This window comes from Cervus canadensis, chromosome 7 (genome assembly GCF_019320065.1).
Source record: "Cervus canadensis isolate Bull #8, Minnesota chromosome 7, ASM1932006v1, whole genome shotgun sequence".
Lineage (NCBI taxonomy): Eukaryota > Metazoa > Chordata > Mammalia > Artiodactyla > Cervidae > Cervus > Cervus canadensis.
In genome coordinates, this window is record NC_057392.1 from 46679730 (window position 1) to 46691755 (window position 12026).

Below are 12026 nucleotides of genomic sequence, written 5' to 3' on the forward strand. Positions count from 1 at the left end.
ATAAACTGTCTGGTTGGGTAAAGGAGAGATGTTTGGCTCCCTTTTCTGTTTCTTTAATGATTATTGATGTCTTTACTTAAAAAAAAACTCTTTTTGAGTCATTTTTTGTAACTTATGTCTTCCTGGAAGTAATCCATTTCGTCAAAACATTCATTTTGAATTTATTAGTACAAAGATATGCGCTGTAGTCTCTTACAACTTAAATTTTCTGTTATTTCTGAACTTCTCTTTTCCATCCTTTATTTTAAAAAGTTTGTGTCTTCTCTGTTTATTGCTAAGACTTGTCAAAGGTTTGACCACATTTTAATGTTTTTTTCTTTTCCAAGTAGAAGCTTCAGCATCCCTGAAGTTTCCCTCCCGCCCCATTCCCAATCAATAAACCAACAATCCCCCCCAAAGTAACCATTATTCTGACTTCTTTCCCTATAGAACAGTCATGCTTGTTCTTGAACCTCATATACATGATTTCATACAGTATATACTGTTTCATGTCTGGCCACATTTTAATGTTTGTTTTTTTTTTTTTTCTTCGAAATAGAAGCTTGAGGAGAAGCTAGAGTTCTGGATGGAGAAATTTGATAAGGACACAGAAATGAAACAGAATGAACTAAATGCCCTCAAATCTGCTAAGGCCAGTGACTTAGCACACCTTCAAGAACTTGCAAAGACGGTAAGGAAGGGGGAGTCTCAATGGCATTAAGGCAGAGCACGGAGGAGTGGGTGGGAGCTAAGCTGCAGTAGCTGGGGGACAATTTTTGGTCACAAAGTGGATGTGTGCCTGTCAACCACTGGGATTCTTTTCCGATGATGATGATGATGATGATGTCCTCGTTGATGGGACAATAACAGCAGCAGCTGACACTTGATAGGGCTTAATCTGGCCTGGGCACTTTTCTAGTATTTTGCTTTTTTTTTTTCAGTCGTTCAAGTCGTGCCCAACTCTTTGTGACCCCATGGACTATACAGTCCATGGAATACTCCAGGCCAGAATACTGGAGTGGGTAACTTTTCCCTTCTCCAGGGGATCTTCCCAACCCAGGGATCAAACCCAGGTTTACATACATAACTTATTTTAACACTATCCAAACCTCCTTGAGCTAGATACTGTTTTAATTTCTACTTTAAGATCTCTGAAGATAATTTATAAATGATTTATAAAAACCTTCTGATTATGGTTTCATCATTGAATAAGTGTAGAACTTCTCAAATTTCTTTTCAAGGATGATTATTTGTATGTGTGCCTTCTTAGTTTTTTATTACATTATTTTGATGTCATTAGCCACATATCAAGTTAGTATTTCATTTTTATTAGAAGACTTTAAAGCAAATTTATTCAAGCTGAAAAAATTTGGGGGACAATTATAAAGCTTACGTGAATACTGACAATATAGGAATCAAGTACATTTTTTCTTTTTTGGATGGTTTAATTTGGTATGGTTCATTTTAAAGTTTTTTATTAAAAAGGTAGGGCTGGGGAATTCTCTGGTTGCCTAGTAGTTAGAATTCTGGGCTTTCACTGCCTTGGCCCTGGACTCAGTCCCTGGTGGGAGAACTGAGATCCTGCAAGCGATGTGGCGTGAACAAAAGCAGGTCTGGGTGGGCCATAGCTTCCCTGGGTCCTGTAACACACGATTAATGTCTACTTTTGCAGATAAGGGAATATGAACAAGTCATCATTGAAGATCGTATAGAAAAGGAGAAGACCCGGAAGAAGAGAGAACAGGATGACTTGGAACTGAGGAGCATCATAAAGGTAAAAAATCACACTTTGCATCTTGGGGCCTTTTCAATTTTGTAACTGGCTGAACACTGAGGAATGCAAAGCACCTCTCGTTTATTATCAAACACAGAGCAGGAGATCTGTGAGGAAGCATGACCTAATCATTGGAATTTGCCATAGTCCATGGTGCAGGGAGACAGTTAAAGAGGACATGCCCCCCAGTTTTTAATCTGGGAAAGAAGAGGTGGTTAACAGTGGAAGCAAAGCCTAGACCTTGTGCCCAGAGGTCAAACTTATAAATACTATTTCTAATCAATAGAGCTCTTAGAAGAATTTTTTAATATCCAACTGCTTCTTAAGATCCTATTTATGTTAGCCAAGACTATCTGCTAGGTTTTGATAAGAGCTTTTCTCAAAAAAGGTGAAAGGGTAAGTAATAGTTCAGAAACAAAAGTTTTATATGAACTTGTATTTATTAGTGATGATGAAACTGGCAAGTCAGATTTTGGGAAATTGTTTCAAGCAAATATAAGATCAGCTGCACTGAAACTGTACTGTTGAGGATTGCCCTTCTCTCTGAAAGAGTATCTGCTGAGACCCTGTGGTGTGCAAACCGTGGTTTGGGATGTATATTAGGGGATGAACTAAGGAAGTAAGCTTTAAAGTGTAATACATTCAGGACCAGGTATTTAAACTCAAACTTGAGCTTTCCATTAGGAGAGAGTCACATGTATAGTTAGCAAGTGTTTATTGAGCTTCTATGGTGTTTTCTATTTGTTGAGTTTCCTCGATTTAGAGCAAAACTGTAAGAAAAAAAAGTAGCTGAAGTAGCTGAAGACCATTTTTGTTTTCATTAGTGGATTTGCTCTGTCTTTGGGGTTTAGTCTGATTTTAAAGCAGCTCAGACTGTATTCAGAACAGTTGTATCTAGTGACCAAGATATTCAAGGGAGTTAACTAAATCCTTTTTGAAGGTGAGTTTTGATCCTTAAACATGTTTCTGCTTTATTGACTATGCCAAAGCCTTTGATGGTATGGATCACAATAAACTGTGGAAAATTCTTAAAGAGCAACAGATAGAACTGGACATGGAACAACAGACTGGTTCCAAATAGGAAAAGAAGTACATCAAGGCTGTATATTGTCACCCTGCTTATTTAACTTACATGCAGAGTACATCACGAGAAACGCTGGGCTGGAAGAAGCACAAGCTGGAATCAAGATTGCCAGGAGAAATATCAATAACCGCAGAGATGCAGATGACACCACCCTTATGACAGAAAGTGAGGAAGAACTAAAGAGCCTCTTGATGAAAGTGAAAGAGGAGAGTGAAAAAGTTGGCTTAAAGCTCAACATTCAGAAAACTAAGATCATGGCATCTGGTCCCATCACTTCATGGCAAATAGATGGGGAAACAGTGGAAACAGTGGCTGACTCTATTTTTCTGGGGTCCAAAATCACTGCACATGGTGATTGTAGCCTTGAAATTAAAAGACACTTACTGCTTGGTAGGAAAGTTATGACCAACCTAGACAGCGTATTAAAAAGCAGAGACATTACTTTGCCAACAAAGGTCCATCTAGTCAAGGCTATGGTTTTTCCAGTGGTCATGTATGGATGTGAGAGTTGACTGTAAAGAAAGCTGAGCGCCGAAAAATTGATGCTTTTGAACTGTGGTGTTGGAGAAGACTTTTGAGAGTCCCTTGGACTGCAAGGAGATCCAACCAGTCCATCCTAAAGGAGCTCAGTCCTGGGTGTTCATTGGAAGGACTGATGTTGAAGCTGAAACTCCAATACTTCAGCCACCTGATGAGAAGAGATGACTCAGTGGAAAAGACCCTGATGCTGGGAAAGATTGAGGGCAGGAGAAGAAGGGGATGACAGAGGATGAGATGGTTGGATGGCATCACCGACTCAATGGACATGGGTGTGGGTGGACTCCGGGAATTGGTGATGGACAGGGAGGCCGGCGTACTGCAGTTCATGGGGTCACAAAGAGTCAGACACGACTGAGTGACTGAACTGAACTGAATCAATCATTAGGGATTGAAATGTGCCAGGAAACCTATTGAATCTATAGTTTAGTTTATCTGCACATTTTTGACTGAGTTACCTATGGTTCAGGTAACTAGCATCCCTTTTGGAGCAAATGGTTTTTAGATTTGGGGAACTTGAATGTTCATAAAGAGCAGCAGTACAAGACAATCAGGTTTCTACACACAAAGCAAAGTCAGGCCTAATCATATTCCTTTTTACTCCTTGAGAACTTGAGTGTGGGATTTCAAGCTGCAGATCACACTAGCACTGCTCTACGGCATGCTTGGCCATTTCTGTGTCTCAGAGACCATCTTCACATGTTAAGTTTATGAAAAAACAATCCCCTTACACAGAAAGAAAAAAAAAATGCAGCTTGTCAGGCATACTACAAAGTATACTCACTTCCCTGTTCTCTTTCAGCTCCAGGCCTGGTGGCGAGGCACTGTGGTGCGGAGAGAAATTGGTGGTTTCAAAATGCCTAAGGACAAAGATGACAGCAAGGATGGAAAAGGCAAAGGCAAAGAGAAGAACAAGAGGAGAGGCAAGAAGTGATCAAGTTATCTTTTCTGTTGGTGCTCTGGAGATGGGAAGGAGGACCTGAAGGGAGTTAAGAAGTATCTTTTACCATCATGGATTAACTCATCTATGGGTTGTTTCTTATTTGGATACTCCTAGGTGAGGCTTGGTTATACTAGGTCACTTTGCCTGCTATACTAGTTTTCAAACCCTGAATTAGGATTATACTGTGATTTAGGGCTTCTTCATAACTTGAAAAAAAAAAAAAACTGCTGGGAAGAAGTACTTCTAGAAGTCTTGTGAAGATTCCTTTTGCTCTGGCTCACCAGAAAAAAACAAAAAGCACATAATCTTAGTTATAGTGTTGCATTAAAACGTCAGTAATTCCTGTAACGTCTCTGATTCTGACTATTCAATTTGCTTATTGTGAAAAATGATACTTAGTGTAAAAGCAAAAGTGAGGTGTTCAGTAGGAACTACAAGGTGACGTTTATCAAGTGTCTAGCATGATACATACACAGTAAAGTTTTAATAAAGGTTGGTGCTTGCCTTTTAAATTTATTATCACTTTATTGTTTTTTATGGGGAATGTCACATAAGAACATATATCTTATTATAAGCTGCTTCAGCTCCTTTTCTGGGAAATAGGTGGGGATATAAATGATAAATGGAAGATAGAAATGAGATGTCAGGATATACAACCCATACATAGGAAAGACAGGAGATATAGGTGAGTGGGGAGATGAGTTTGGAGATATTTTTGATAAGTGAGATAATAGGGCCTATAGCTGCTTTGCTTATTACTCAGTGACTGTCATCTTATGGGGTATTAAGGCTGAAAAAGGTAACGCATGTGAAAATCCTAACCTGTGCCTGGCACAACAAGCTTAATCATGTTCTTTTAAAAGAACATGAGCCCACTCATGGGGTCACTGTTGGCTCGATTAATCAGAACAGAACTGTCTTAGAACATTAAGACAATTACAGAACAGTTGGAAATTTCTGAGAAAAGCTTTCCAGATATGTAATATTTCAAAATTAAGCCATATCTAACTCCAAATATAAGACAATACTTGTATCTACACTTCCTTAAAAAAGTACATTTTGATCTCAAGGGGCTATTACGAGTTTCTACCAATGTTCCATCAGAGAATTTACCCTTTTATTTTCCAAGGAAACCATGCTTTAGATATGAACATTTTCACGTCAGCCTTTATTTCATGCTATTGAAGTGGTGTCTTTTATTTTAATGTCAATATGTAAAGTGGCATACAGGCAATTTAAAATAACATACATGATACTGACATATTTATTCTTAGAACTTATGCATTATATTTACAAACATACAAATATAGGACAGTGTTTTACAAAATTTTTTTACTAATTACATGTTTATAACATTTTCAGAAATAAAATGAAATCTGCTATAAACCATCTTATTGCAATATGTATATAAAAAGTTTCTAAATATCCATGTTTTCCTTCATTTCTATAACCACTTAAGCGCTTAGTTTTAAAAAATTCATCATACTCATCAGCATAGTCATATATCATTAGTCACTGCTGGACTGTTACCAAGTAGAGAAATCAGACTCCTTGATTAGCTGTGAAGCTGTATTTTCAAAAGCTATTAAGGAAAGTGACCTACCGCTACTAAGTGTCCTACTCTATTCTAGTCAAATACACAGGCCCCTCCTCTCATGAGCTGTTTCCAGAGAAAACTGTTTGGCGTGCTAAGCAAGTATGAATTTGAAAGCCCAGAAACCTGGCTTAAAATCTCCACAGCTGACAGGGGCCCTGGTGGGCAGGCACTCAGCCTTTTCTTCATTCACTCTTCAGTGTTGGGACGCTTGTGCTTCAGTAGGAAGCTCATAAAAGGTCAGGTGGATGTGTTACAAAGTCATCTTCAGCTTATGTTAGAGTCTAGCAAGGCTAAATGTTAAATTTCCTTTCCAGCTTAAAAAAAAAAGAGGTACAGACAAAATACTGAGTACAAAAATTTTCCAACATGACTTGTTTTGCATCTTGACATAGAAAAGACATTTAATATATATTTTTCTTTATTAACCAGAACTGTACACAAATATTTTCTAACAATTCAAACATAAATTTGAATTAGTTTGATAAAATATATGAATAAGGTTTCATGCTAAGTATAAAATTTGAAATAAATTAAAAATTCCAATTATTCTCATGGGAAAATTAATCACAAATGTTCCAAATGTTGCATTGTGTATATTAACTGGGATTATTCCTTGCATAATATGTGACAAATAGTGTCCTTTGCTGAGTTTCATTTCAAATTGTTCTCTATAATCTGGAGATTACACTGAGGTTTAACATTGACTAGAAGTAAAAATACTTATAGTTAAATTCTAAACAAGCTGTATGATTGGTGGGTCTGTTTGGAACTGTAAATATAATGGGGTCTGGTTCTAAGCACCTAAAATACATTTTACTTTTGCAAAGACCCTGAAGGATTGGGCTTTGAGCTCAGATGTTTTGTATTATATAAGGTTAAACCTGTGATGACAAGGAGAAAACATTACTTTGACCAGATACACAACATGATTTTATCCAAAGTTACTTTTAGATGCTGCTACATGATAAAAAAGAGAGGACATTATGCTTAAATGCATGCACTGGTAAAGAAACTCCAGAACAATTAACAACAGGAAAAAACCTAGATAACTAGTTATCACTTACTCTATTTACTTGGTTTACAAAGGCAGTGAATACCAGAAGATATCACTGACAACTAAAAGGGGCTCAAAATATAGGGGGAAAAAGACCCAAGTGGCTTAGATTTGAATAAAGGTTTTGTGTTGTCTGAGCCTTGGGTCCTTTTACTGCACCCACAGTTTGGTAAATAAGGCACTGGTGGGGGAGCTAGATAAAAAGACAGCAGCTGTTTTAAAATGCTACAAGTGCTTTAATTCAGCTACAGAAACTGGCTGTTAGCTGAAAGAAATATAAGAAATTTGGCTTTTCCTTTATTTTCATAATCATCCGTTAGTTGGGGAGCTAGAAGTGAATCTGCCGTGTGTGACTGGAAGATGTTCGCAGATCCAGGTATCCTGGGAGCAGCCTGGGGGGAGGGGAGAAGGGGTGTGCTCAGAGAAGTCAGTACACAGGATGCAGAGTGTCACATGCTACCAGCCTGAAGATCTGGAACCTGTGTGTAGAGTGCTTGATTAGAATAACACTGGGATGATATATGGATCCAACCTCTAAGTGGTGCCAGGGGGAGACCTAGGACACTGGCCTTAAATACCACAGTATTTGTTTCATTGGTTCACTATGCAAAATCTGGAGTGTTTACATGTTTTTTTTTTTGGACAGAACAGTCCAAGTATAATATAGCTTTTGATCTTAAATGTGGCAGAGAAACACCGTGGAGACATCACTCCCCCAAATGATACAAATATCTAGTTTGGAACAATGGTCTTCACTACATGGAACACCTGGAATGGTTGTTGAAATGCAGATACCCAGGCTCACTGTAGACCCACTGAATGGGAATTTGTATTTTAACAAATTCTCCAGGAGATTCTAATGAACAACCACGTTTAGAAACCTGTGGATTCCAGAGGGTTTGGAAACAGGTAAAAATAAAAGCATGTCTGTGCCTTCCAGAGAGCCAAATACCCTTACGAGAAGTCAGTCTTCAGTACATAAAAGAGCCCACTCTAGAAAAGCACAGCCAGGCTGGGCATCAGTGTTGGGTTCTCAGTAATGAAGTTTCATTTGTGGAAACCAACCATGTCTTCATAAACAATTCAATGCAAGTGGATATAACCTCCCCTAAAATGGAGAAATGAAGCGAAATATTCCTGTCAGGAATCATGGAAACAGTCCCTTTTAAGAACACGCAAGCGCTTTGTTAAGCAGACGGCGGGCAGCAGCAGTCACGCTGTCCTGTTCCATTTTGGCCAGGCCAATGCCCAAGATGCTGGGAGTCCTTACACAGCAGATAACTGGTGCTGCTGCTGCTGCTGCTGCTTGGGTGGGGCAAGTTCCAGGAGAGCCTGGACCGTCACGGCAACCTGGCTCAAACCTTTCTCTTCTAAAATGTGGAGAGGCAAACATAATTGCTCCTGAAATGGGACAACGTGACATAAAAACAAAAGAGAAAAAAGGATGAACGTTACAGAAGTAAAAAGAAAAAATAAGCATCTCTTCTCTCCCTCATAATAATGAATTGAGACATGAAAAGTCAGTAGCTGGGAATCTGACCTCTGTTCATATGAGTTATACAGAAATGGTACCTGACACTCACTGTCACTTTTTAAATTATTATTATTATTATTAATACAACTAAAAGTACATACAGATTATTTTGAATACTGGAAAATAAGTCACATACACTTATACATACAACAGAAGATAAACATACTATGATGGAGTAAAAGCAACATCCTTCATTCCTGATGATTAAAAAAGCAATGCAGATCAGATCAGTAAAATGAGACAGGTGAAAACAAAAACAGTTCCAAGTTACCAGATGGCTTAAGCCCAACGATACAATATTGTAAGAGAAAGTGCTTTGGAAATTACAAATCACAGGAATGCAAAATAGTTTCATGGCATAACTCAAGACTGCATGAGACAGGAATGGCCACTATCTACATTACAGTCCTGACTATGAGAATCAGGGTTCTCATACAGACAGGCATCACATGAAGAAACTGAAGTATATTCTTGAATTTTAGATGTATTTGAGAAAATTCCCCCCCACCCCCACCACACTGGGTAATTTATGGAAGGTCCAGTTTGAATTACTTAAAAATCTGAATTATAGAATTTAAATACAGTAATCATATCTGAAAAAGTGTTTCATATCCTGGTATTTAATGGATTAAATTATGCTGGAGAACAATGATGTGAGTTTAGTCAAGAACATCTTAATTAACATATATCTGAAAAGTGTTTACGTATTTGTTTAAGGAAGTTAAATCGCTTCTTATTTACCTCATTAATGTGTTTGGTTAATCCTTTCGTATAAGAAAAAAAGGCATATCATAATAACATCTATCACTGATTAGATGAAAGAATGATTACTCTCAAAGGAATGAAAGTGGAATTCTGGCTCTACTGAAGAAGTGACTATACATATTTATTAAAGAAGATTTTCCTCAGCTTTTCACTGGCACTTAATACAGGAAGTTTTACAAAACCAGTTGCAATAAAAAACATAACAAGTACGTATTATGAGCAGTTATTGGTATTCTTGCTTTACTTTCTTTTTATTTAATACTTACCTTGATAAAACAAGATAAATGGAATCTTTTGATCTTATATAACTAGCAATGTTGTGTAAATCTTTTAAGTACAATTGCAAGTACAGATTAACTATACTTAATATGAACCTGCAGAGTGTTCTGCTTTTGGGGGAGACATAGTTTCCCTGGTAGCTCAGATGGTAAAGTGTCTGCCTGCAATGCAGGAGACCCGGGTTCGATCCCTGGGTTGTGAAGATCTCCTGGAGAAGGAAGTGGCAACTCACTCCAGTATTCTTGCCTGGAGCATCCCATGGACGAAGGAGCCTGGTAGGCTGCAGTCCATGCGGTCGCAAAGAGTCGGACACGACTGAGCGACTTCACTTTCACTTTTCACTTTCATATTTCCTGAGGCAGATTTCTTGATCTCCACTTTAAGGAGTGCCCTGCGACCTATGAGCCTGTGGTTTAGACATTCCCTCAGTGGCTTATGCTTTCCAGATGCACATTTGCCTTCTAGCTGACTTATGCACCATTACTCCCCCCAAACAACACACCACACCATGTGTGTTATCAGTGGTTTTTTAAAGGGACAAAACTTGACAAAACTGATCTCTGACTCAGAGACACCTTAAAAACAACATCTCCCCCAAACTCTGAAAGGCACTACTACTGTATAAAACTGAACTTTTCAACCCAGTGTTCAATGTTTCAGCATTGACAGTAAACAGTTTTTAATGTATTAAACACTTTTCCCATTTAATATGAAAGAAACCAAAGCAATCAGATCCTCAGACTGACTTCCACATGATGTTATTATGTTCCTCACAATCTCCCTTCATACCTGAGTTCAGTTGTCCAATTTTGTTAACAGAGTTCAGGAGATTCCTGAATGTTCAGAAACACTGTTTATGAGAACCAGAATCTGAATGCAATATAAAGTAGTTTCAAGCATTAAGGCTAGAGGCTAATATACTAAACATTCTGAAAGAGACAATATTCATTGCCTTGGGTACAAAACAGAGTTTGCTGCCTAATACTTTACCTGCTAGTGTTCAGATATAATCTCAACAGCCTATCAAATACAAGTTCACCTATTAACACGGTTCAAATATATTGGAAAACACATAAATTCCAATTTTAAATTCTAAATAGGATTCCAGAAATGAAGTTTAACAAAACATAATAAATGTGCTGACAGTGCCAACCCCTGAAAGGGCAGCTCCAGATAACTGGCTTGTGTACTGTTTTCAGTGTACACAATGGGCTCAGAATAGCAATCTAGGGAACCAATGTTATGTTTGGACTGATAATCCTAATCAAATTAAAATTATTAAGATTAAATGGCCAGTGCCTTCCAGATGTCCAGACAGCAAATGCTTATTAGGTGGGCCTGTGCCTACTAATACAAAGAAACTTCAGGATTTCAGGGTACAGTTAAATATGGAGATCTGAGTGACCAGGTGCCCTCCCAGAACAGAAAGAGTACAACTGTTTCCTTATGAACAGCTGCTGAAAAGTTCAGCAAGTCATAATTTTAATATTTCTCACAGTTTCAGTACTTAAGTTGTGCTGAGGCATGGAAAAACTGCCAGATGGAAATTTTACTATGCCATTTGGAAACAAACTTATAGGTCATATTTTAACAATGGGCTCAGGATTGTATTAGTAGAACCTGCTCAACATTCATGATGAGAGAAACAAGGCCGTTCAGGCCAGGAGAATGGATGAATGAACAGAAGAAAAAATGCTGATCTTTTTACTCTGTGTTAGCATTAAAAATGCTTCCTAATGTCAGGAACTGCTTGTCTGGGCACAAGAGGACAGGATTCATCTACTTTATTGATTAGCTCTTTGATGGCCAGAAAAAAAAGCACATATGTAAATACTTTTGAATGAGAAACAAACCTCCTTTACCAAGCATAGGAATGAGGTGGAAATCACTGGAATGCACTCTTTTGGCTAGAGGGGGAAGATCCAGTAATAAAGCATACAGAGAGTTAACATTAAAGTACAATAAAATGCCACAAAACCCAAAAGCTGGATAGATAGAGAGACAAAACTGGATTCTTCTGAATGTGCCCCAAGAGAAAGTAGTGTTTCAACAGTTCTTTTTACGCTGAGGTTTAGCTGAAGGATGTCAGAAGGGGAACAAAGATTGTCCTGTCCAAAGTGTGAGCAGGAAAGGAAAACAGAAAAACAAAGTCAGTGGATCAGAAATACAGATTTGAGTATAGAATTCAATATGATCATCTCAATCATATTCAAAGAAACATGCCCTGTAACATTTTTTATTATAAATTAAAATAAAACGCTGAAAAACAAAACCACAAATTTTTACGTGCTGAGCTTGATTTTACTACTAAACAGCAGAATAAAATTGTTGGTGCCTAGTACGAACATTCAGGATAAAATAAACAGAGGTGGACGCTGACTTAGGGATATATGAGGCCGGAGGGTGGTGAGTGGGTCAGGCAACCTCTTTCTTGGCTCCTCCTTCCCCATTAACAAAAAAAGAATAGGTCAGAAAGCAAG

General features: G+C 38.0%; 2 protein-coding genes across 10 annotated transcripts in view; one reads left to right on the forward strand and one right to left on the reverse strand.

The window, feature by feature from the left end:
- IQCG (IQ motif containing G) overlaps positions 1–4665 on the forward strand; it is a 52795-nt gene extending 48130 nt beyond the window's left edge. For all 4 annotated transcript variants that reach the window (XM_043473221.1, XM_043473220.1, XM_043473223.1 and 1 more), the window contains exons 9-11: positions 539–670; positions 1652–1753; positions 4177–4665. In XM_043473221.1, the coding sequence (XP_043329156.1) occupies positions 539–670; positions 1652–1753; positions 4177–4308 (366 nt within the window). In that variant the 3' untranslated portion in view covers positions 4309–4665. The remainder of the gene's footprint in view (positions 1–538; positions 671–1651; positions 1754–4176) is intronic.
- Positions 4666–5462: 797 nt separating this feature from the next.
- The window catches only part of LRCH3 (leucine rich repeats and calponin homology domain containing 3), a 99286-nt gene continuing 92722 nt past the window's right edge, over positions 5463–12026 (reverse strand). For 4 of the 6 annotated variants that reach the window (XM_043473213.1, XM_043473212.1, XM_043473217.1 and 1 more), the window contains one exon: positions 8547–11654. In XM_043473213.1, the coding sequence (XP_043329148.1) occupies positions 11454–11654 (201 nt within the window). In that variant the 3' untranslated portion in view covers positions 8547–11453. Of the gene's footprint in view, positions 8370–8546; positions 11655–12026 lie in introns of those variants that run through there. The other 2 variants (XM_043473214.1, XM_043473218.1) reach the window with 1 other exon arrangement.